The 27,210-nt window shown below is 35.9% G+C and overlaps 1 protein-coding gene across 4 annotated transcripts in view; it reads left to right on the top strand.

Moving 5' to 3' along the window:
* LOC134531821 (gamma-tubulin complex component 3) overlaps positions 1–20,649 on the top strand; it is a 41,666-nt gene extending 21,017 nt beyond the window's left edge. For all 4 annotated transcript variants that reach the window (XM_063367778.1, XM_063367780.1, XM_063367779.1 and 1 more), the window contains 8 exons: positions 5,107–5,243; positions 6,211–6,362; positions 8,967–9,159; positions 10,673–10,877; positions 13,341–13,473; positions 14,644–14,876; positions 16,387–16,644; positions 20,485–20,649. In XM_063367778.1, coding sequence (XP_063223848.1) covers positions 5,107–5,243; positions 6,211–6,362; positions 8,967–9,159; positions 10,673–10,877; positions 13,341–13,473; positions 14,644–14,876; positions 16,387–16,644; positions 20,485–20,649 — 1,476 coding nt within the window. The remainder of the gene's footprint in view (positions 1–5,106; positions 5,244–6,210; positions 6,363–8,966; positions 9,160–10,672; positions 10,878–13,340; positions 13,474–14,643; positions 14,877–16,386; positions 16,645–20,484) is intronic.
* The last annotated feature ends 6,561 nt before the right edge of the window (positions 20,650–27,210 follow it).

Here is a 27,210-nt window from a genome sequence, read left to right as displayed (position 1 = left end):
ATTCGTTCCGTACGGGACAAATTGTATAATGAAAGAAACAATCGATTTTAAAGAATTCTCTGGCCATACCGCCAACAGAGGCTCGTGTTTATTTCTTGCAAAGGAAAACTGTATGTAATTCACCGTCATGCTATTGAGGTTACTGTGAATTGTTTCGCATTTATGCTATTTATTTGGCACAAATATTGTTTTCCTAAAACTATTTTCAAGTGTTTTGCTAGTTTGTTAGTAAAACGAATGTTCGCTGACTGTCGTTTCAAATTACGATGCGAATGGTCTGATATTGTATCAACATGTCTAAAGTTTGGGAACATTTTCGCATCAATAGTGAAAATGACAAATATGCAATTTGTAATCATGGTAGTGCGCAAATTTCACGGGGGGGTACTTCCAAATCTACAACCAATTTAATGAAGCATTTGAAATCCCGGCACACATTACTACCAGAAAAAATAGTCTTTGAAGAAAAACAAACTTTTGTTTACAGCACTGTCACCAAGTCAAAAGGTACCACAGAAAAAAGTAGTGCTACCTTTGAACCCATTTTGAACAAAGATGTTATGTTATCGGCTATATCACCTGTTAAAGAACCCTGTCTAAATGTTGAACTTCTTTGTGCACAGCCTAGTACTAGCAAACAAACTTTATGTGAAGATGCTTCTTCACTGATATGTAGTTGAAAAAAAAACCTGAACATTTAATCCTAAGTTTATAATTATCCTTTATGCAAATTATTATCATTACGTAATGCATTCAATTCTTAAGTAGTTTTAATTATGTGACCGGAATTACCAGGAATCGAAAACTGGAATGACTCTGAATCGAGAATCGAAATTTAGGAATCGGTACCGGTATCGGAATCGATAAAAATGTGTACTCAACCCATCCCTAGTTAAAACCCAATTTTCCCAAATCAGAATCTCGAATTTGAATACCAAAGACTACTTTGAATATACCTCTCAAATCAGAAACTTGTTCTCAAGGGTCCAAAATAAAGTAATGTACAAGAAAGTAAACATATTAAGTATGGTGTTGAAACATTTAACCCATTAAATATTTGTTTCAGATAATTTACAAAATCAATACATATTGTAATTTTATTTATATTATTACATGTTGAAAGTACCATATTTTGGGAATGGTTAACAGGTAGGGTACAAATAAAATATTTACCTAGTAAGTTTTAGAAATTATCAGTGTTGAATGTTTTAATTTGTTAGTTCCTCTAATATTTTTCATTAATTCTTTTTTCTCTAATATTAAACCCTCGAATACTAAGAATTTGATGTTATTTGAGGATTTTATTGGTCCATCTCTAGTTTTAAGTGATAAGGTGCAATCTATGAAATAAGATAATCTGTAGCTACAATCAATAAATAGTTTTTTCTCTTTTGATATTGTGACATGCCTACTTTATTTTTGTTAACTTACACAACAATCATAAGATTTTCTTCCTATTTAATAGCTATGTTCAAATGCTTAATTTGGCAAACCCACCAACATTAAGGGGGGTTTAGTTCCTGCCATCTTGGACTTCTCCATCTTTTTGTTATAGTTCTAATTTTAAAAAATCATCACAATTTTTTAAGGATGTGCGGGTACCCGATATTTTCGGGTACGGTTTGAATCCACCACTACCCGAACCCGGAATCGTACGTACATGGATTCCAACAGTATTACAGATACAGTAGAACCCTGTTATAATGTTTTTCAAGGGAGCACAAGAAAAAAACATTATAAGCAGGAAAACGTTATAAGCAGGAAATCTCAATTTAGCACTAAACAATGTTCGATCTTTGTACCAATGGACTCACCAAGCTATGTAAACAACTTTAATGTTAAAACCAAAGATAGTATACTTGATACATGAATTTTCTGAAACAAGCCAACAATTTTTCAACTTTGTCTTGTTCCCTGGTTAAATTTTGTTTGTCTTTAAAGATACACTGCCACATTTTTTGTAAAATGATCTCACGATTCATGACGACAACATTAAGAGTGAGAACGTCGACTCCTTTGCCACCTGAAAATGTTTAATTTTGGGATTCCTACGTATGAATGAAAAAAAAATTATTTGTAAGCAATAGAAAACGCTTTTAGTTATGCCTCGCTCAATGGTTGGCAACTTAAATATCGTAGGACTATGTACGTGCATCTGAATACCCACTGGAATGGCAAGGAAGAGAAGAGTTGACTAAGGGTGCCAACTGACACGTAACTATGAACATTGTGTACCTTCAGTATATTGCATTTAAAATTGTATTTTAACAAACTTCATGTATTGTATGGCAATGATTGCAAACATAAACATACATAAAGAAAACTTTTTGTTGGAATAATTTGGTTTTAAAACAATTTTTCCCCATTTATTGAATGTTAGAAAGCAAACATTATAAGCAGGAAATTACATTATTTATGAACGTTATATGCAGGAAATAAATACATTGTCCTTATGGGGGAAATATTGGGACTTTAAAAATATGACATTATAAGCAGGAAAACATTATATGCAGGAACATTATAACAGGGTTCTACTGTATTCACAAATGTTACAAATTTATTTAATAGGCTCAAAAATACTAGCAGTGAAAATGAAATTAGGCTACTATTACGTAAGTATTTATAATATGATGTATCAAAGAAAGAAATGTAAATTAAATAACTAACACAGTGCCATTAAAATTTTTTTGAGATTTCGAGAGCTTAAACTCTAATCATGAATATCGTCGTATAGCAAACTAGAAACTAAAAACAATTACATTCCTACAAGTTACCAACTTTTTTTTGTTGTTGTTATAAATATTTATAGGCATGTTGTACTAGCCTATATATTTATTATTGTGAACCATATTATTGATAATAAAATTATATATATAAATAAGAGTGGCACAACTTCTTTTGCTTGATTTGCAGTTGGTTGCAGTAATCATAAATTATTTTTATTTAAGAAATACTGCTTTAGATTGCTTACATTACCGCTACAACTAAGTTCTAACATAAATGAATATGATATAGATATACAGTTAATTATGTACTTCAAACTGCACCAAAACATATCAATTTAGGCCTAGAAATGAGCTGTCTTTAAGCATTCATGTAACAGAAACTTGTAAAAACCAATTGAATTAGGTAGTTGGCCTATTTGAAATATTTGAAATATTTTAAACTTGCTTCATGTTTTGGTTTTCATCGTTTAGAGTGTTAATTATTAATTAAGTTTACATAATAGTAAACATTTCAATCTTAGTGTAAGAAATAATTGACAGTAGTTACAGTTAAAAAAAAAAAAAAAAAAGAACACACATTTTTAAAATTAATCAGTTATTTTTAATTATTCTGTGCTTCATATTCAAAATCGGATTCATATCTCAAATATTGCCAGGATTCAAATTGGATTCGAACCGAACTGAAAATCAAGGATTTGCACATCCCTACAATTTTTGGCATGTCAAGTCATAAATCATATCTCCGAGATCTTCCATACCTTTTTGCAACCACATATTTACTAACAGACTAGTCAGGAAGTGCCGCAAGAAAATATTTTGTTATTTTGTGTGGGCGACTACAACTATCATGATAATCACAACAATTCACAAGTGTTGGCTGCAGCAAGTAGCCAAAGTTAGTTGTATGCCATGGTAAACCAAAAAACATTTTGCATGGAAGCTTTGTTGCAAGATGTATCAAAATATTTGAGATCACAATATGGTAAGGCCTAATCCCCTTTAAATTGGGGTCCAAACATTTTAGTACCTATGTACTTGGTGCTCATGAATTGAATGGTGCCAGGGAGGAAGGGGATCCAATTGTTGACTTTTGTTTTATTAGTGTGATGCCCCAGCACGTATGGCTTCAACCATTTCTGTCTAAAATTTTAGAGGGGAAATTTCCTGCTAAAGCCAGTGATAATTATCAACGAACAAAAATTAAATTTTTGACTTGATTAAATATTTATAAAATTTTTTTATGTTTCCATTGGAAATAATGATTATAGCTGTGCCAATAGAATAGACAAAGGCCGATTTTGCCGATATTTAGTTGAATCGGCGTTTCTGCCGATTCACAATATGCTTGTTTATTTTATGCCAATATTTATGAAAAAAGCAAAGTGCCTTTCATAACCTAAAACTCCACCAATACCCTTTTCACTTTTTGTACTACTACATACTTTAAAACATAATTTCTTATTTATGTGTGCCAGCCGTACTTATCAAACTTAAACATCCTATGATTTATTAATAATGTTCTTGAATCTAATACCTCGAAAATAAATATATCACCAGCTTGTTAAAGTTACATAACAACAAAAACTTGCTTAAGTTAGATCATGGCTACCACTACAAACAATGGAAAATACCAACTTCTTGAACTGCAAAGAATTATTCGTTATATCATCACAGAGATATTTTTTAATTAATTTATGTTATGTTTTTAAAATTGAATAAAAAATAAATAACCAAATAATAGAGGACTTCACATAACGTAAATTACTTTTACTGTTTCCCTTGCAAAGCGACCACATAAAAACCATTTCCGTATAAATGTTTGGTACCATAAATTTTTCCCACTGCACCCGTTAAGATGGTATTCGAATTCCCATTTTTGAATTGTTAACATTTAAAAAAAAGTCACACAATTTTGTACATTTTAAATTTTTTTTTTAAATGTTGTAGTTTTTGAATTAACATATTTCATAGTAACATATTATTAAGTAATGGTTTTGGTATAGTTATGTATTAAATAATTAGATTTTCCAGCCTCCATTAGTAAATTCAGGTTTCAATAAGCAACTAACAGGTCGTCAACAAACAAATGAAAACAAGCTTAAAAATACGAGTTTTAAAAGAGATGTTATGTTCCCTTTATAAACTAAAATACTTGTTTATTTGCCTTGCATGCTGTTCTTAAGATGAGCTATTTTGGGTAATTTAGTAAATTTATAAAAATATTTTAAATAAAATGTATTTTCTTCCATATCAGTTCGGAATCGGTGAATCGGCAACATTTGTATCTGCTTATTGGCAAAATTTTGTGAATTGGTACAGCTCTAGTAATGATTGTTTTGCTAGTGTTTTCTGTGTGGTAACATATTTTGGTATAACACAGGTTTGCAAGCCAGTGTTTGAAATGATAAGCCGCTGGATACTAGAAGGAGAACTCGATGATCCTCACGGAGAGTTCTTCATTGCCGCCAACTCTAACATCATGGGTGACCAGCTGTGGCATGAGAAGTACAGAGTTCTGTAAGTAATTTGATACTGCAAAGCATTCAATTTGTGAACTGTAGGTGTTGAAGCATTATCAAACTGAGATGATTTTTCATTGCAAATTAATTTAAGATTTTGCAAATGGGAGACATTTAATTTTGAATAAAATATCTCATTATTGTTGTTGATTTATAGAGAAAATTTGCCAAATCAAAAATCGCTCATGTTTTATGTTTCTTATACTATGCACATCTGAATTTAAAATCACTGATTTTAAGGTAAAAGGGTCCTTGAAATCTCATTACGAAGTATCTCACTTTGAAGTTTAACTTTCAGATTTATACAATTTGTTTGTTTTTATTAACAGTTTAGCATAAAGTACAATATATTTTTCGACCAATCATCTGCTTGCATTTGTAACCTTTTGTGAGGCTTTTCCATCTGTACACTATTTCCCTCATTCGAGGCATAACTATGTATGTTTCCAGTTGCAATTACTGGTTATACTATATTAATTGAAACATTTTTTTATAAGTATGTTTGGGAATGTAATTTTTTACTAAATTGTAATTTTAAAACAATTTTATTAAAAATGGTCAGTCAATTTTTGAGTAAACATTTTGTTTTTATTTAATTGTGGTTAAACAGTGCCTAAGTTAATAATTTTTATGATTTTATTTTAAGAATATAGGTGGTTAAAATATTAAAAAAGATATAAATATTATTAAACTATAACATATAAACACACCCAATATTTAAAAAAAAAGTTTTTTTGTATATTTTTTTTGATACCTCTGATACCTGTGGCGATATCCAATGCTGGCATTTAAACGCCCTTTAATTTTTGTGTTATCTGCACTTATTAAAGAATTTTATTTATAAAATACTAAAAAGAATGTTTTGAATGTTTATATCAATAATTGTTCTTCTGAATATCACACAATCCTAATATTTTGTGATGGGGAGATGGTGTAGTTGTAACATCTGCACTTGTTTTGCTCAGTGACATCATGGTACCAAGCTTCATATCACCATCCCAAGCGAAGAAGATCCTGGCGACTGGAAAGAGCATAAACTTCCTGCGTGAAATATGCCACGACTACTCCCCACTCAAAGGACGTGAGGAACTGAAGCATACACTCGATTGTGCCAGTGGTACGTTTTATTGCATGACTGTAGCATTTCAGAGTGGATACCACATGCTTTGAGATATCCTTGTTACAAGTAAAAAAGTATCTAAATATTTCAACTTTTTTTGAATACAGTGAAAACTTGTGTTTACATTATCATTATTTATATTTTCCCACAGAGTATTCTGTTTTCTTGAGGTACAGTTTATTTTACATTCAAACCAATGTTAAACATTCCTTTTAATTACAGTGCCCAAAAATCATGTATACCCCTGTTTAAGTTTAAAACATTGGAAATCGTTGCCATTTTAGAATAGATGTCCAGCTGGTAGTTTAAAATTCGCTAGTATCCACTGATCTGCCTGTTTTGTCTAGAGACGTACGAGACTGTAAAATCCAGATAAAAACAACACAATTAATGATGATGCACTCGCAAACAACTCGATTGGCAGCAAGCATGCCCGATAGCACAACTTACCGCCATGATGGTTCAACAACAACTGTTGCTTCGTTGCCGGAAGCTGCAGGGCTACCTGCCTTGGCAGGCAGCCAACTTGAAAAACTTGGCGCTGCTAGCAAGCAGCGCGGGAAGTTCAAAATTCAAATGTTTCAAACACTATACACTAAATTACACACAATATTTACAAGTCCAAACACTGCCCAAAAATGTAATTTCAAATATTTGCAGTACTCGATCACAAATTTTGCCTCGCATTGCAAAACTGGAACCTCATTATTGCTCAATTCTCTGAAGTACTCTTGCAGCATCACCACCATCAGATCTGGCTTTCTAAAAAAATTCAAGATGAACTAGTAACTTACGAGTTCCAGCTAGTGAGAATAAGTGGAGGGAACAGCCTAGTCATGATTAGAGATGGTGATTTATAGCATTTAAAATAATAACATTTAGCATTTTGAATTTGAAATTTAGCATTTTGTAGCATTTTTAAAAACAAGATTTAGCCAATTCTCTCATTTTACATTACTGAAGAAAAGTGTATTTTTAAAAAGCATTAAATAATACACATATTAATTATTAACAACCACCATAAATAAAGATCTAGCACAACTACAAAGATAGCCTATCTTGGCAGGTTTCCAAACAACTTTTTAGCACTTATGAGTGCAATAAATTGAATACTTAAAATTACAATAAATATTTTTTAGCCGTGTTCATGGCCATAGTTGATGTAGAGTGCACAAATAATGTTATTGAAACTTTTTTTTTTTTTCAATTTTCGCTTTGTTTTCATTTTTGATCATGCCAGAAACGGTTGCTTGCCGTTTTACCGACTTTTTTTCTTCATCCTATTTCTCGGTGAATCTTTTTTCTGCAACCTGATGTCCCTCAGATTTAATGTGCTTTTCAAGTACATCTTTTTTTTTTACACTCCAGACGGCGATTACATAAATTGCACATTAAAATATTTGTATCATTTTCGTAGAACTGTTCACTTTTGTATTGATTTATGCGATTGCGAATGGAAATGATGTTTCATCCCATTTTTACCACGAGAAATAACAGTATACAACACATTCACGAGTATGCACGTATTTGTAAACACACCACCTTACACAGACTACACAAGAACGTGGCTTTTACGTGAAACACAGCCAGAAAATGGGACTTACAATTGTTAGCGCGGCGAAGCAGAGATGTCGCAATATGGTGGCCTAAAAACTTGTACTCTGCAAGATGACTGACAATCTTCCAGCTGTTCTTTGCTTTGTTTACAATCGCGAGGCACGGATGGCCATTCTTCATTCGATATTTACAAACAATAGTGTTGTGAATGACGTGACAATAATATACTTGTGCTGAATACGCCATAAAATGATGGTTTCCTTTGATACTGAACTGAAACGAAATACAATCGGTAAATAAATTGTGTAGAGTGAAGACGAATCTACATTTTTTACCTCGATTTCGCATTTATCTCGGAATAGTCTAGATTTCACATTTTATAGCGGAAAAAATATAATTTACCATATTTTCGCATCTATTTCGCGAAAAGGAACAATCACCATCCCTAGTCATGGTACATCACAATTTTTTAATAATTGTCATTTTAGCTCATCATTAGTATTTCCACCTGTTCAAACCTTAGCATTACCTCAACTTTCTTTTAACCAATTTGATTCCTCTGTTGCCATTAAAGATGATGCAGCACACTCGTGTGGTAAGGGTCAAAGTTTCGATCTCAGCTCTGGTATGACTTAACTTTCAAATGTGAAGTTGGTTTCAAGTCAGGGATCTGCGAGTATTCAAAATATATTTTATATTGTTATATAATTTGATATTTATTTCAGTATTTTTAGTTAAACAATTTTTTGACTTATTTGTTGGCAATAGATACACCAAGTGGGACTCAATCCCAGAAAATTCAATTTGAAAAAGTGTAATGTGCTAAGAAAAAAAATGTGTCACTGTATGTTTAAATTTGATTTGAAAAATAATTAATACTCATTAATACTTTAATTTTTGATTATTGATTTAAATAAAATAAAAAAAGACACGTATCTCAGAAGCCTATTTTTAGGGATACATACATAGAATGATTTTAAAGTATGTACCTAATAAATGAGATGAAAGTACTGATTTGCGTACTCAATTTTTCATTTGTTGCAGTGGATTCGTTGTTCCTGATGGAGCGGGAGGGCAACTTGCAGTTCATGATGGACTCTGCGTACCTGGACACATCCAAGCGTGTGCTGGACGTGCTGATTGACCAGTACAAGTTTCTGGAGCACCTGCAGGCCATGAGGCGCTACCTTTTGCTGGGCCAAGGAGACTTCATACGCTACCTCATGGAGTTGCTCGAGTGAGTAGAAGGCAGGGAGACTTCATGCACCACCTCTTGGAGCTGCTCAAGTGAGTATAGTGCGGACAGGGGGACTTCATATGCCACCTTATAGAGCTATCGAGTGAGTAGGGAGACTGCATGTGCCACCACAAGAAGCTGCTCGAGTGAGTAGAGCAAAGGCAGGGAGACTTAATGCACCACCTCTTGGAGCTGCTCAAGTGAGTTGAGTGCGGACAGGGGGACTGCATATGCCACCTTATAGAGCTATCGAGTAAGTAGAGCAAGGGTAGGGAGACTACATGTGCCACCACAAGGGGCTGCTCAAGTGACTAGAGCGAAGGCAGGGAGCGTATATGTGCCACTTCATGGAGCTGCTCAAGTGAGTAGAGTGAGGGCAAGGGGACTTTATATGCCACCTCATGGAGCTGCTTGTGTAAGTAGACTGTGAGGAAGAGACTTAATACTGTTTGAACTGTGTGATTGAACATCATCTTTAGAAATTGCTTTTTTTCAAATATGAGGCCACTGTAACAATATATATTGTAAGTCTTTTTTTGTATGCTTCAATAAGGTTGTTAGCTAGGTCTGCTATGTTGTAACACATTATAGCAATATCATTAAAGTGTAAAAGATGAATTTGTATTTGGGACTTTTGGTTTCGGTAGGAAATTTGTTTTATGAACTTTGTGTGGTCACACTGGCCGGAAGTGTAAAACATTGGCGTGATTGATGTCTCAATAGTAATGGTCGTATAGCCTGTACCTTTTGGTGATTTTGTGAAATTGGAACATGACATTGTGTAATAATAAGAAAAAAATATTGTTTGTCATTTGTAATCTCCAACAAATACATCACCTTAAGGAGCTGCTTAAGTCAATAAAGCGAAGGCAGCAGGTCTTATGTCACCTCACGGAACTGCTTAAATGAGTAGAGCGAGAGTTGCATCGTATGTCCGAAAACTTTAAGGCACAGAATTCAAGACATGTTGATATTAAGTAGGTATTTTATATCAGTTGTCCAGTATTGGCATTGAGGACATTTGATCTTTCCTTGGGTGTTTTGCAGTCTTCTCTCGTCTTCTCACTCACTATGAGAATTCGATGATTTTCTAAAGCTGAGTGTTTTATGGAATTATGTGTTTGATCATAGAAAAGATCCAAAAGTCCCTAAAGAACAAATTTTTTTGAATTTTTTTTGTATTAGTATTATATTGCATTTATTTGAAAATTCATAGTACTGCCTTAAGATATGTTTAGTTTAGAATATATATATATTTTTTGTATTATGCACTGCTCTAGATTAATATGAAATTACTTTGAGACATTTGTTTTTATGTATTATTGTGAAGAGACATTGAACGGGCAAGGTTAGGTCAAATTTTTTGGGCTCTACTAGACCCTGCTTAGTGATATCTTTTTGAATCCAGTTAATGTGAAATAATGTTTGTAAATTTAATTATTAGAATAGTTTAGATAAGAAAATAAATTACAAACTCTTTTTAATCTTTTCGTTGATTTTGTGTGTTCCATAGACCAGAATTGAACAAGTCGGCCAGCCAGCTGCTGCCTCACAACCTGATGGGGATAATGGAGTCTGCAATCAGGGCGACTAATGCTCAGTTTGAGGACGCTGACATCCTCCAGAGGCTGGATGTGATCCTCCTGCACGTCACCTCGGACGACGTGGGCTGGGACATCTTCAGCCTCGACTATCATGTGGCTGGCCCCATTGGCACCGTGAGTGTGGCAGTCTGTTAAAGCATTGTGCTTCTACGTAAGAAGGAAGTGTTGTAGACGCTCTTTAAGACATCCAAGTGCATGGAGTTTACAATCTTAAGAAGTTTACATTATGATTCCTCTGGAATTTTACCACATTTGGTAAAAGCCCTGTTAATTCAATATTGGTCAGCTTTAAAATTTTACCTATTATTTAGTAGGTATCATTTCTCAAACATGGTAATTATCTTATTATTCTTTATAATGTTGTATATAAGGACATATGATATTGCAGGCCCAAAAGTCCAATCAACACTGAAATGTAATAAAAAGTTAAAGTTTTTGAACTCCAGGCAGCCACATAGATTTGTAACATCCTGTGGTTTTTTATACACTTGGTAACTTCACTGAACCCTCCAAAACACTTGTAAATAAAGTTGGTAGGTTTTAGAGGTGTGGCCAATTTATTACTAAGAGGTTGGCATCAACCCTTTTTCTTTGAATTGGTATATAATAGATTTATGCAAAGCTCAGCCTAATATTATGACCTGTCATAAGTTGAAACATTTTTTAAATATATGGTTACGATTGGTCTATCACCGTGTTTATACAGTTGTAGATTACTTGCTACATTTATCTATGATAAAATAGATGTTGTGACTTGCACTGAAAGCAACATAAACCAACACATATGTAAATAAAATTGCCAGAACCAAGTGGAAATTTGTTGTAAATATTTTTGTAATATTGCTGAATGAGTATGTGACCATAATAAATAATCAAAATTGAAATATTGATTTGAAAGAGATAGAGAGTGTTTGTTTGTGTGTGTGTGTGTGTTTGTGTATGAGCTAAATTTGTCTCTTTTCTGAAAATTAATCTTTTTGTTTTAATTTCACTGCTATCATATTTTCAGTAATGGACTCTATCATTATGGCACAGTAGTGAAATAAATTTGATTACATATTTTGTGCATGTTTCAAATACTGAATAAAGAGCTGGTGTATGAGCATGAATAATTTTTTATGCTACCCTTAATATTTTTAATTGCTTAAAATAGTGTGTTTTTATATGTAGGCATGTATTGAATTAGGTTAGAGTGCAGAGCATTCTTTGTAACTACCCTCTTTTATCGCATAATTGTTGCACCCATATTTTAGGCCGTCAAAATTGGGATAAAAAAACTTATCACGTAAACTCGCATGATGTTTTTGGTCCCACTAGTATGTAAATGCCGAGCGCTTTGTGTAGGTATCTTTTCCGTATATAACAATGTATTTTAAAGTAGAAATCTAAAATTTAATTTCGGTCATTACCACTTATTTATTCAATTAACGGAAATACGAAGTTGTCTGACGTGTAAATTTTCTTATAAAGATTTTTTAAACGTTATTTCCTTTATCTGATCGTCTGCGTCGCCGCGGTGTAGGTATCTTTTCCTTATAGAACAATGTATTTTAAAGTAGAATTTAAAATTTAATTTCGGTCATTACCACTTATTGATTTAATTAACGGAAATACGAAGTTATCTGACCTGTAAATTTTCTTTTAAAGACGTTTTTAAGCGTTATTTCCTTTATCTTATTGTCTGCGTTGCCGCAGCGTACCGCTTATAAAAATGTAGCCAGTGCATCATTCATGTTTGGTCATGTTGCTTCCCGTATAGAGCGCGCGCACGTAGTCGAATATCGATATCTCGCCGATTGGATGCAACGCGCACTTTCTGTCAGGTGCCGAGTTAACTACATTTGATAGCCCGCATTCTTTTGTGGCAAGTGTGTACTACGACACATTAGTTCACGTCAGATTCAAGTGGCTTGTGTTCGTGTTAGAGTTTTGGTTTTTCTATTTAAAGTTGAAGAAAGGTTTTTGTTTAATGAATTATTAATATAGATTGTTTGGCGTGCTCTTGTATACTCCACCTTTTTTTAAATAAACGTACTTTCCATGAACAGGTTTTGTTTTTATGAATAACTTTACGTAACAAAAAAAATTTTCTCCGCATACTCGTCACACCCCTACTTTTCAAACTTGATTTTAGAATAAAATGTGCGACGATTATGCTAGAAAACACGGTAGTTTGCTTACAAGAATTATGACACATGGACATGAATATTACCCAAATAAATTTGAGGAAACGGGAAAGATATCTTCCCAGTTTTTTTTTAAAAACGTGGATCATGCCCATCTTTAGTATTTTGTTGTCGGGCCACCCGTAGTAAATAGGACAAAAGAAAGTGCCAGAATATCACAACTTAAACACAGAACTCTGCTCTAACAATGGCTGTGAGGAGACAACTTCAAGTACTAATTCTATAAGCTGAGAATATATCTGGTTTGTGACTTTGGTCATTAAAGCCTTTGGCATCTTTAGGATTGTTTGTTTTCCAGTGCAGTGTACACACTTACCCTCTTGTCACCTTAAATGATAATTTTTCTAAATAAGTACGAAAAGATTTATACTAGTGTAAATTATCATTTCAGATCTTCAAGCAAGAAAGAGAATCATATCTTATGCTGTTCAGTGCTCTTTGGAGGACGAAACGAATGGAGTGGGTGCTCTCCGGGATGTGGAAAAGGCAGGTCACATCCTCCAAGATGGTGCACAAGGTTCCTGGTAAGTTGAAGAGTATTGTTGCTTTTAACAAGTCTGAGAATTTTTTTATGAATATCGAGGGCTCACTCATCTTTTGCCCTTGGCTTAAATTTGGCACTGTAAGGGGTAGATTCCAGACTTAACCAAACAATAAAAAAAGGTGTTAAATTACAAAATAGTTTTTAACAAATATATCAAATTAAATGAAGTAAATAATCAGGAATACTGGAAAACATGAACTAAAGAAAAATATGATCATAAAATAAATATGTTGTTAACATACAAATACTTCTGAAATGGATAAAAAGCTATTTACATAATATCAAGTAATCCAACCCAGTATCATCAAGTATCATACCACATTTACCCAAATAAGCCGTGCCCTTTAATAAGCCTTGTTTTTTTTTATTATCATTCAAAAAACCTGCAGTGGAAGTGCTATTAAACATGGTTAAGTTGCAGACTGGCCCAGCAAGGCGGCCCAAAGTAACAAGTCCGGAAGTCCGATTAAAATACTTTGAAACTACTATGTATTGATGTGAAAGATAAGAAAGATGCTTTAAAATTTTAAAAGTTAGTTTGTTGATTTCCAAGTTAAAGTTGCAATTAAAAAAGAAAATAGTTCCTTAAACCTAAGTATTTTTGGTTTTTATTCTTCACTAAAAAAATTTCCAAAAATTTAATTAGTCAGAGATGATTCTTTACACTTGAGCACAGACAATTGGTATAGCGCTCGGTGCCAGAAATTAACTGTTGATAACTAGAAAATAAGAAGAAGAAAAATTAAGTCCCGCGGTTATACTTTAACTCACGGTATTGACAAAAACAAAACATCTCTCGGAACGACAGCCGAGGCACACCAAGGCTGCAACATTAGCCTTGGACGCCGATGCCGGTGGTCGATATACATATTTCAAAAAGTTTCAACGAAAACAGGTTATTGGTGGTGATGCAATTACCTATCGCCATGAAGGGAAGTTGCAGCCATATGATCCCATTGACTACACTTCTAAATAAATAATATTCTTTTACTTACAAATACTTTTGCTCCAATATTTTTCTTCAAGTCATTTTCGTGGATTCTTAAATATTTGAAATACTAGATGGTATGTGAGGGTTCAGGGATTTGGCCGGCCCATCCCTAATTAACATATAAAGTATTTGTTTTTGAGTGAGGTTGGTGTTTGGCAGAGCTGGTCCCGCTGATGAAGCAGATGCATCTTCTCATCTCGGAGATGGTGCACTTTGTGCACCAGATGCAGTACTACCTGCTGTTCGAAGTGCTGGAGTGCTCCTGGGACGAGCTGATCAAGCAGGTTCACCAGGCGGAGTCCTTGGACGACATCATCCTCGCCCACCACGTGTTCCTGCTCAACGTCAAGTCCGGGGCCCTCCTGGACAGCGAGGAGGCCCAGAGGAAGAAGGTGAGGTGGTGGTTTTGTAATGGACGTGTGATGAGACCAGCTATTAGATACTCCTCAAGCAGTAGCTTCTTTGTGAAAGATAATTTATTTACGTGAGTACATTCTCCAGAAGTCACTGTGGCTATTGCTTGTTGTTTATTTCGTTATTTCCAATCTGCTATGTGAATGAATATGTATGTATGTGTATGTTATGTCTTCTGTGTATATATACTGTATTCATCCGAATATAAGTTGACCCTGAAGTAAGGCGACTCACAATTATTGGGGAAATGATTTTATGGTTTTATTTTTAGGTCAGTTTCATTAAAAAAAAGAAGAGATTTCTGTTGTTGTTTTTTTTTTCATACTTTATCTAGTGTGTTATTCAACAAATATGAAACTAAAATATGTTTTAGACACCGTGTTCTGTTTCTCTTTTCTGCGCGATGGTGCGTTCGTGCGTGTAACGAACACGCCTAGTAATATTTGTGCGAAGTGATATCTGTGACTGTGTTTTTACAGTCTGTGTTGTTATACCATGCAATCACGATTTCTATGATGGATTGACATAGTGTTTACAGTTTGTTGTTAATTTTAAAGTAATTGTTACGTACAAAAAATTCGGCTTGCATCTTTGTGGAGATTGTAATTGAAAGAAATGGAAAGAAAATGCAAGGCATCTCTAGATCGAACACTGTATAAACAACGATATAAATGTGTGTGGGAAGTAGAATTAAAGTGGCTGGAACCCGGTAAAACGGTCGCTGTTGTTTAGAAATGCCAATGTTGAATGCATTGTTGCACTGCCACAACAGGACCAAAAATTTGGGGCTGGAATTCAAACCCACTGATGAGCTGAGAAAAAAAGCTAGGAACCTGAAGCAGTGAAGCAGTTGGAGTGTTCAGGCAAGAAATGCCCGGAAATACGCCATAGTCTGTGTGTATATTTTTAAAGTGATTTTTGTTAGAACCTCATACTGGTACTTAACTCTTTACATGTAAACTTATCAGTTTTTTATCTACATTCATTATAATTATTTTAAAGTAGGCCTATGCAACTGGAATGAAGGAAAAGCTGATTTTTGAAGAAATATGCTTATAATACTTTGTTTTCTCCTGTGTCTTAGCTGTAAAAAAAATGTTGGCGCAAATGAAAAACCTGTTTACAGAAATTTTCTCATTACAGGATTTTACAGGAGTTTTTATGGTCTAATACGGGATTTTATAACCATTCTTGGTGGCATCCCTGTGATAGACTAATAGTAGTTTGTGTTTTTTTATAGTATCAGCCAGTTTGTCCCCCTCACTGTTTGGCCATCACTCAAAATCCACAATAAATGAATAAATTATAAAAGTATAAATTTATGAATTTTTTAGGGGATTAAACTGTAAAGCTAAATGTTCGTAAATGGAAATGTGTAGGACATGGTTGTTTATAGGTGTGCTTTCAGGAGGTACAGCAGTTTTCCATCAATGGGAACGAGACGTTTGGACATGTTTAATTGAGTGGGAGGGTTCCGTCTGTGAGCAGAACCTGTCGACGAAGCTGCGGGCCGTGTACGACCTGATACTCCAGCTGCAGAGCCACGAGAAGAGCGTCCAGGAGCGCATGGGCCAGGAGCTGGAGGCCCGGCTGGCCCGCGAGGCGGAGGTCTCCCGGGCCGGCCAGGGCCAGTGGGGGCGCTGCGCCGACACGGACGCCAAGGAGGCGGTCCGGCTGCGCGAGTTCGCCAAGGTGTACGTGCCCGGGGCCGGCGCCCAGATGAGGATCCTCGCCAAGAGCTACAGGGTACGTGCGCGCTGGCACTGCCGGACCCGGTTGCGTCAGATGCAGGTGTTACAGCGCGATAACTGAGTGGACTGTATACGATGACGATTACAGATGCCATCATAGTAAAACAATTCGACGGTGAGGCTACACCGTAGTACCACTCACCGCCACGATGGAAAAATTATGACTTGACTTCCGGCTGGAAGTCCAGGGCTGCCAACTATTGGCAGATGATGCTGAATAATGGTTGCACACTACACAGCGCGGGAAATACAAACTTGAAGTATTCAGAGACTTCTCAGAAGCACTGATTACGTTGAGGTCTAATCGATGTTACTAACACAAAATTGCACACACTAATGTACAGTCTGAACAGTAGGAATGTACCGATTTAATTCCTAGATTCTCTGGGAAAAATAAGTACCCAAGATAGAGTTACATCAAGGGCGCAACAACTAAATTTCCAAAGGTAGGGGCAATATACCTTTTTATAAAGAATCATCGATCCTCCCTATTGAAGCGGGGGGGTCCGGGGGTCCTCCCCCGGGAAAATTTGTATTTCAAGGTGGAAAATGGTGCTATTTAAGCAGTTTTATTATCTAAAAATTGATTACACAGCACTTTCTTTGCCCCCATTTGCCCCCACTTCAAGGTTTCAGAAAGGGGGGGGACAAATACCCTTTCCCCCCCCCCCCCCTGTTGCACCCCTGAGTTACATTAATTATCATCATCAACTGCTTCCAGCCTGCAGACAGGTCAGCAAAGTAAAATGCATCCATATTCCCTCCACTATTCCTCTACCTTCATTCTATCCGGTTCATCTCCTCTCTCATGCATTCCTTTAACTATCTGCTCTTCCCATCTTCTCCTTTGTCTTCCGTGATACCTTCTTCCTGTGTACTTCAAATTTGCTAATAAAGGTCTTAAATGTCGATTGTCTTATTCCAAGCAGACACTCGTAAATACAATACTCAAAACAATTTGAGATGAGACTCCTGATCGATCTTGCCTCAAGTTGGATTTCTGGTCTTAAAATTTTTTTAAGTTATTAATTTCTGTGCTGCTGAAAGCTTCAATTGTGAAGCATTAGATACCATGTATTTAAGCTGTTTTTAATAATTTCAAAAAATTATAAAGTTTAATGTTACACATAGTTTGACACGAGATTAAAATTTTGAAATTGTGTGTTTACTTTCAAGTTCGATAACGCTGGTCTGCAGCATTTTGTTGCAAAAAATGTGATTGATATTCTTAGCTAAGTTGTGAGTGCTGAATTCGAAAATGAAATTAGTTTTTGCCTATTGGGCTCAGTTTTTGCATGACTCATAACTAGGGCCTGGAAAATTTTGGTGTTTTCAGTATGCAAAAAGCGGTACTTTCAAATTAGAAAAGCGGTGGTTTAAAGTCGGTATTTTCGTTATGCAATGGAAATTTTACCGGTATTTTAAATGTTGACTAAATTGTGCACTTATTGAATATAATAAGTTTACATATTTAATAAACAATCCATGTATACTAGGAATAGGCTAATATGCATAATAACAGCCAATTAAATCCAAAACAGTTACACAAAACAGACACGTTGCTATAGATGTTTGCAACTAACAATTTTTTTTTTTTTTGCTGCCAATGCCACATGCTTAGCCGACTTTAGGTGTTTGTCAATGAAATCTTTTCTATCCCATGAAACTTTACAGTTGCATAATGTGCACATCACTGTGCTATTGTCAGTACAATAAAACCCATGTTTCTGATACTGATATGCTCGTATTTAATGGAGTGGAGGAACACGGGGTTGCCACTTGAACAAATCCCAGCGCACAAATGAGAAGAAACTTAGTGTGAACTATACCCCAGATCAATTTTGAGCATCAGAACCATAGAGGAACACGGCTTATGTAAAAATAAGGTAATTATGCTGAAACACAAGACTTGGGTTAAAGGATACTTTAACCTTGTGTGGATCAGGTAGAAAACATTCGGCTATAAACGAAAGAAATAAGAACAATGCTATCCTGAAATGCTGTGACAATTTTTTTGGAGTAGATAATCACAGCGACAGACCGACAGGATGCGCTCCTGCCCTTGCAGTCAGCGATGTTTATTTTGACAGCTCAAGCAATTATCTTTTCCATGTCCCTTCGCAGCGTAAAAAAAAAGAGAAAAAAAAAACATGCTGACAGTTTCTCACGCAGAAGGTTGAAATAAGGGAGGGAATGTGTTGAAATGTTAGTTTGATAAGGAGGGGGGGGGGGAATTGTTTTTGCATGGTTTGTGGCTCTGGGAGGGATGAGCCTTGAAGAATTAGCAGGGGATGGGAGAGGTAAGTGTCGCGTCACATCAAGCCGCCGGGCGGGTAAGATAACATGACAGCTGAGACGTCTTTTCGTGCGATAGTGGACACGCCGAGCTCGGCTAGACACTGCCGTGTGGACAGTCTAGAGGGGTGGTATCTATTTTTAGACGTCTTTTGTATGCCTGGCTGCTTACAGTACAGCTCTCGCCAAGATAAACGTGAACACATAGAGCCCAACAAAGTGTAACAGACTTGTTTTTCAGCCGATTTTACTCAAATTTTCGACTTTCTCTGCTCAAATTTTTCATGTTTTCTCAAAAAACTGTAATATAAACGGAATGGACGCATCAGAGGGGGCTCGCATCGGCGGGATTCTACTGTAATGGTACTTTTCGGGGATATATTCACAGTGTAATATAGAAATGTTGTGGTTTTTGCGAATGTACTTACTTTTCGCGTTTTCATGCGAAATTCGTGCAAATTTTTGCAAAATTCGCGATCGCGAAAAATTCCAGGCCCTACTCATAACCCTTTATCTACTAAAATTCTAGAAAATTATGCATATTGGTTATTCTGCTGTAGCTTACTTAATAATATGCAGATTTAATTAATAAAAAACAAATGGAATATGTTTAAGGAATTCCCTTACATAGACCTCAATTCAGAAATCTATCTCCAGGTAATGAAGGTTATTTTATTTTATTTTTATTTTTTACCAGTTTAATCTGTGATTGATAGAACCTAAGCTGAATTGATTATTAATTATTTGTGTCTTAAATTGTAATGACATCTCGTGAGTATTCATTCTCTCTCCAAAAGGACAGATATCAAACATAAACACAAAAACAAATATTCTGTATGCAATTATTTTTAAATAAAACCAAAAATGTTATGGGGTGTAATGTAAACATACTGTGACTGGAGATTACTTGCATACTCCAGGAAAATAATTTTAAGATTTATCATCCTAATAATATAATTTTCTATGACATATGTAATTGTAATATTTCTTAGTTTTATTTTAAGTAATATTTTGGTCTCTTCTTGAAAATATTTCAAAATCCACCTGTTTAATTGCGGGCCTTGTGATGAAATCATAGTAATGTCTATAACATTGTAACAAAAAATTTTTTTGAATTAATACTTGATAATAAAAGTAACAGTAGATGAATAAATATTTAATGCATCTGAATGCTTGTTGTTTTGAAAAGGAAATTTAACCATTGACCAATTGTCATAGTATAGTTTAGAATCTAGTTATACTTTTTTCTTGAATAAATTATTTAATATATTTAAGTTCATATAACCAAATAATTTAGCATAATGTGAGTTTTTTTTCTTTCTTTTCTTCTTTTTCTTCTTCTTCCCACCCTCCATACCTGTACATCACCACTGTCTAGAAGTGGTAACATAATAATCGTCTTGAGTCAGAAGCTCTTAGTTTGCTCTGCAGATTATGCTGTTTGTACTTTCCCCTGCAGGTCGTGCTGATTGTTTGTTCTTTCCTTGCCACCACTGCCAGATGATGTGTTTTTTTAGTAGACTTAATAAAACTTTTCCAGGACCTTGTGAGGCAGTTCCTCATGGACCTGCTGGCGGAGGACGACTTCAGCCTCCACCTGCTGAGCTCGCGGCTGGACTTCAGCGAGTACTACAAGCGGCACGACCCGGAGATCTCGGAGCGGCACACGCACCTGCACCGCCGCACCAGCCTCCACGCCAAGTGACGGCAGCCTCCCCGGCCGGACCTGGTCGCCACCGAGAACCTGCTGAACGAGATGCTCAGCTCCGGCGAGAACAACAACAACTTGCCCGTGGCGACGCCGGGTGAGGAGGACCACGTCGCACAACCTCTGTTCTCGAACTGCAGCGGAAACTTCAACACTTCCTGCCACGATGTTATAGGTACTGAAGCGCAGAATAAATTAAATCTTCCTGACGCAAACAGTCTCACTAGCGTTGATTTGTTTCCAGGTGCCACCGACTGTGAACGCGTCGCATCCTATGGGGATGTAAGCTCTCGTGAGTTAGACATTTTTGAGTGTAGTTTCGGTTCCTTCGATGTTTGTGGTAAACCTTTCTCGCCGGTGGGTGAAGAGGCTGCTGTACACCCTTTTAGTACTGTAAGCACCTGTGGTTTCTCCACACCGAGGTCGTGTTCAGATGTACCTTCGTTGAACGGCGAGAAGAAACATCAGCTGGACATAACCTTCGATTATTTGTCTGGAGATTTTGCCAAGCAGCTGGGCAGCTTCCCAGGTAATTTCTCATTCACGGATGATGCGACAATGTGTGGGGATTTCCCGTGTGCCGGGGAGTCAGCAAATGAGTGTTTTGGCAGCGTCAGCACATATCACAGTCTGGGCGGGGAAATTTTCCATCTAGAGAATATAAACCCTTGTGAAGATTATGCAAAGCCGCCAATGGCTACTCGCTTTCAGATCCCCCGTGTGGAAATAGACTCCAGTTTCTGCGATATGGTGGACAATAACAGTTGGTTAAAAGAGGAGGAGGAGGTTGATGTGTGGAGTCAGTTTGGGCGGAAGTGTGTCAAAATGGACACGCTCAAAGTTCCAGACAGTGTGGGAATCTCCACATACGATAACGTCATGAATAACAACTTTGATGAGATGGGGGTTGATTTGAGCGTTTGCCCAGACTTCGAAGGTTTCATGATGCTCGACAACAGCAATCGCTACCTTCGTAACCTCATGCTGGATGGCAACCCTTCTGCGCTTGGTCTAGCGATGACCAAGGGTGTAGTTCTGCCACCGTTGAAAGAGCTGGCTGAGGAAACTGTAACTTCCACTGACAATTCTGGGGTATCTGTGTATGATCACGATATAGACCCTGCCTCTGACATCACAATGGAAAATGCGTACTGCAGATTTACGTTGGATAAAGAAGATTCTATTGTGGAAGAGGTAGGAATTGAAGCGTGCAACGATGTTGATTGTGCTGCGGACTACGGTGGCGTTGATGAAATCGCAACCAGTTCGAGCATGTACTTCAACACAGAGTCTGAAACATGCTTGAGGAATCGTGTGACTGATTTTGCTGCTGCAGAGGTGAATGCCAACACGCCCCTGCTAGGACGTTCAGAGTACGACACTACCTCGGGATGCATAAAAAAAAAGACCAAGAAGAAAAAGTTCTTGCGGAAGGTGTTGCGTGAGAGAAAATGCAAGGAGTCGCACGTGGGTATCACCTGATGCTGCGTGGGGTGAGATGTGAGTGTACTGTTCAGTTATTCTGTTCGGAGGTGACATGCCAGTGTATCGGTAAATGTAATTTGAGGTTTGTAGTTTGATATGTGGTTTGTGGTTGGCGAGTACTATGTCCCCATCTGTTTCATTATTTCCCTGAATCCGAAACTCCCTATTTACGAGTATCACATAAAAAGAAAATAATAAATTTACAAGTTTATTACAAGGAACCATAAAATTTTTTCAAATATTGGTGGTAAAGTAAAGAAAACTTAGCAAAAGGGGGTGAAAAGAATTTAAATTAAGGGATTTTAACCCTAGGTATCTTATCAACTTTTAACTAAACTATCAGTCATGATTTACCATATGTATGTAAATTTTTGGTATCTTTTATAACTTGTTAAGAGTACTTTTCCATGATCGAACTTCAGTGTACCACCACCAGTATAAAATAGTATAAAATAACTGTCGTACTACCTAATTACACCAGTCTATGGCTAAATTTTTGCGTTTTACATTTCTGTATACAGTTGGAGTCGTTCGTCATTAAATCAGCATTCTACGTTTCACCACATTCTGTAATCCACTACCAATCATGCTGCTCAAGCCAATTTTTTTCCAAATGGATTTGGACTTTGTTGACTTTGACTGTTGCTGTAACTCAACAGAACCTATTATATTGTGTTTGATTTGTTACAATTAAAAAAGAGAGAGCAAGAGAACAGAATCATAGACACTACATAAGGCGTATTTAAATATAATTTTTTCTTGACATAGAGCAACTTATTAAAACTTTTTACAAATTTTATTATCTGACAAAATTGCTAAACCAAAATGGCCATAGTTCCCAATGTGCTAGGTTTAAGAGCATTTATTTTACCACTTGATCTATAGAGCAGTCACAGCTGGGAAGATTTAAAGTCTAGCTGTGGTGTGTGTGTATGTGTGTTACCTTTGATGGCCTAGTGCTTGTGTTTATATTGTTATGTATGTGAGAGACAAGACCGCGACACGCAGCAGGTTCGGAGTGGGCTGGAGGCCACTGACATCACGCCCCGTCCATTGATGTAAGGCATGCCATGTGTGCCTGGCTGGATTGCAAGGGTCCTCGCTACCTCCCCTTCTGCTCCCCGTGCACCCTCCCGCCTTGAGCTTTTGTCACTGACCCTTCAAACGGCCTCCCTTCAAGAGTTCTCCAACCATGCAGACGATACCGCAGTGACTTGGGGTGACTTGGGACCATTCTGGATGTTTCTGGAATTGGGTCTGCCTGGGATGACGCGACATATCACAGCTGCTCTCGTCCATTCGAGGACGCCACAGGTATATAAGCGACTGATGCCGGCCTCCACGGGAGTTCTTTGATTAGGGGAGAGAGTCTTTCCCTCGGGAAGTGATACTGGCAATACCTGTGCGATCAGCGAAGAGGGCAAGTGGCCCTGTTTCTGAGTGAACCGGATCTATAGGGAGGCGATACCTGCAAGAAGGCCTGGCGAGCCATTTGGGTGCGATGAGCGATGGTGAAGGACAATGCTGCGGCGTGGCATGGATGAGTGCGCGAAGGAAGTGGAGAGAAGAACGAGCCACTGTCGAGTCAAACTCCAGTGGAAAGTGGTAATGTTTCAATGATCAGTGTACAACTAATTGTTGTGGACAGAAATCTTGAGTGCAGTAATAAAATTTATAGTATATACATTAGTAATAAATATAACTGTACTAATTAATTAGGCTATCCCAGGTTTCCAAAGATAAATGTTTGAGAGTTTTTACAGCAGGGATGTTGGAAAGTAATATTTTAGACCCTGTACTGTAACCAAAACCAAAATGAGACAATTGGCTACTTTGGAACATGTTCATTGCTTGAATTTTTTGTCATTCATGAAAATTCTTAATTACCGTTTTAATCTACAGATGGGTCCCCCCCTTAATTGTGGCAAAAATATCTTAGGTGTTCCTTTTCTCAGCTTATTGGCCCGTAAGAAATACGACACTGGCAGGAGAGTGTTAGGCTGGCCACTCCCCCCCCCCTCTTTCAATATATTTATGACCCATCAAATTCCAGCACTTCCTAATAAGACAAGACATACGAGAAGACTGCTATCTTTTATACCATTGTTTCCATTTCCTCTTTTTTTTACCCCCCCACCCCACCATCTCTTTGCCACGGAGACAGACAGAAGAGGCAGCAAGCTACTCTTTGTAAGTTCCCTCTATATAAAACTAGCACGCTGTTTACTTGTTTATCGTGAAGCTGAAGGAATATAAAAGGTGCGATGGCTGCAGTTTTGTCACGGTACCTATGCTATGTTTAGTTGAAAGCGTGGGAAATCTCATTCAAAAACAATAATGATTGGGTACAGTTGCATCATGAACACCTTTCAAGATAGACACATTATGTAGGGGCCAGCTCACACACACATAAAACAAAAGTTGTGACATGAATTAATTCAACGTGCAATGTGAAGCAGTCTTTTAATGGTGGAGGGGAGGGGGAAATCACTATCAGTATCACACGAGACACATTATGTGTGTAGACTGCATGCTCATAAGAGTATCGTGTGTGTTTTGTCCCTGTTGAACAGTTTAACTTATAAAAGATATCCTTTATGAGCATCTGTACATCAATCATGAAAAAGCAGGAGGGAAAGAAGATACGGAAGAGGGGGAACCCACAATAGGATTTCACAGTAGATGCATCACACCTTGAGACATTTTTGGTCTAAGCTGCATTTTTATCTAGTCACTTCAATCAAGTTTAACTATATTACCTTCAATCATTAACTGTTATTAAGGCAATATGTACATTACAATATTACAGGTAACATTCTAATAAATATTTTTAAAAAATATAATAGTATATATTCTGAATTCAGGTAAATATGAAATGTGTTTATTTCATTTTGTATTTTTTTTTAAGTGGCAGTATTTTTGCCTAGTGTTAATTTGTGCTTTTTATTTATAAAATAAATAATTAAAAAGGAATATGCTGTGACTGACCAAAAAAGCTCTTTAATTTATAAAGTTAGAAATTTAAACTGCATTAGACATTGTAATGTGGGTATTTAGTTTATGAAAATGAGAAAAAAGTACATTTTCCTTCATTGTATGGTTGGAAATTTTAATATTCTTTTTATTTTATAACAAAGTTTAAGCAAAAAATGAGGAGTGTACAACAGAAATTTCATGAAACTGCTATTAATTTTTATTCCTGTTGTTATTCAAAGGGACTTTCTCACCATATATTTTTATGAACTCTTCAGAGCCTTTGTCCACAGGTCACAAAAGTAATGAAAAGCTAAGAAAACTGAAGGAATGGTCCACAAGTCAGGACTAAGACCTGAAATAAACAATAATGGTGCTTGAATTTGTAAAACTTCAATTTTCACCGCCATTTGCCAACTGAATTTTGTTTTTTGATGCCTCACTTCAGTTTATAGTCACACTTTAAACATAAACAGTTGGTGACTGTTCGCTTAAATCATGTGTAAATTATCTCCGATAAAGGTTGTATATATCCAACGTAAAGAATTGGGATTTTCCTGAAAATATTAGGTATGTTTCACACCATGTTTCAATTAGCCTATTGCTTATAAAAATCAACCTAATCTATAATATTATACATTTTTTAAAGTATTCTAAATAAATCCTGAAATTGGTTGGTTCTCCGTGTATTTGTAAAACCCTGAATATACCTTCTTTTTCTGCATATGAATTTTTTGTGTGTTCACATTTGTTTGTGTGACTGTGTATATGTGAATGGTAATGAATGTAGATATGTGATATTGCAAATAATGATATGAATATGCCTAAAAAAAGGTAATTTGTGTGGTGTGTGCTCAGTATTTGTGGTTTAGTCATTCTTGAAGTGGGTATGAACATTTCACCGAGGTTTCCTGTTGGTAGCATTCCTCTTGATAGAATAACTGGCTCACATCCTCACCCTGATTCATGATTTCAGAAGTGTTTGAGCTGTATATTGCATTGTTATTCAACATTATTTACTTATATATTTGCTTTATGGTTCATACATTATACTACGAGTCATATGAAAGTGGAGTTAATGACTTACCGGTATGTGCCATTATTCTATTAGTCACATTGAAGTGGAGTTAATGACTTATGTGCTAGTCGCCGTAAGCAGAATGTACTTTGCTACAGTTACACTTATACGCTGAACATAAAATTAATCCTAGTTTATAAATTTGATGTCATATTGTCTTAAAGTACAAGTATAATATATGACAATATGAGGAATAAAAAGTTTATAAAAAACAATGCAAATGCAAAATGTTTATGCTTATGAATTTATGAGCTTTAGGTATTAATTTATAATAAATATAGCATAAAGTTGCTGCAAATTACTGTTTTAACTAAAAATTCCAAGCTAGGTTATTTTCTATATCATTTGCTTATCATTAGAAGGTTTCTTGATGGTTTGCAGTCTCAAATGGTTTCTTCGTATAAATGTCTGCACTTAGTCGAAAACTTTAAAGGTACTGTAATATGTTTAATCGATGGTGAAATTGCTGTCGGCTTTTAAGTTTGCATTCCTGAAAAAATTGAAGATCTTAGTTAAATTTTCTTTATATTTGTCTCTAAAAGATGCTAACATGTTTTTGGTAAATGTCTGAAAGGTATTATTTCTATCGTGAATGAGTACTAACATACAAAGAATTTGACACAAAAATTGATCAAACATTACAAACAATAAATTTGATAGAAATTGTAGAAGGTTTACTATTGATTATGTTTCTTGTATTATGTTGTAAAGTTGTCTCATTGTCAATTTCCAAATTGTAACACTAATTTTTTCTCATATCACAATACATATTGATTATTTTGATGGGGCGGTTCAGTGCAGTAGTTTTTGTATATTAAAACAAAAATTTTAATTTTCAGAAAATCTTAGTATAGGTTTTCATTATTAATTATTTACACTGAACATACTTTACATTGGAATATAAGTGATTAAAATGCTAGGTTTCTTTCAATAATTTTGGAAGACTTACATATATTTTTTATGGTACTTTTGTAGCAAAGTATTACTGTAAGGCCACACGTGAAACTCAAGCATAAGTGCTA

Source organism: Bacillus rossius, chromosome 5, assembly GCF_032445375.1.
Source record: "Bacillus rossius redtenbacheri isolate Brsri chromosome 5, Brsri_v3, whole genome shotgun sequence".
Taxonomy (NCBI): domain Eukaryota; kingdom Metazoa; phylum Arthropoda; class Insecta; order Phasmatodea; family Bacillidae; genus Bacillus; species Bacillus rossius.
Note: the sequence above shows the minus strand (reverse complement) of the source record. Positions and strands in the feature narration are given on the sequence as shown.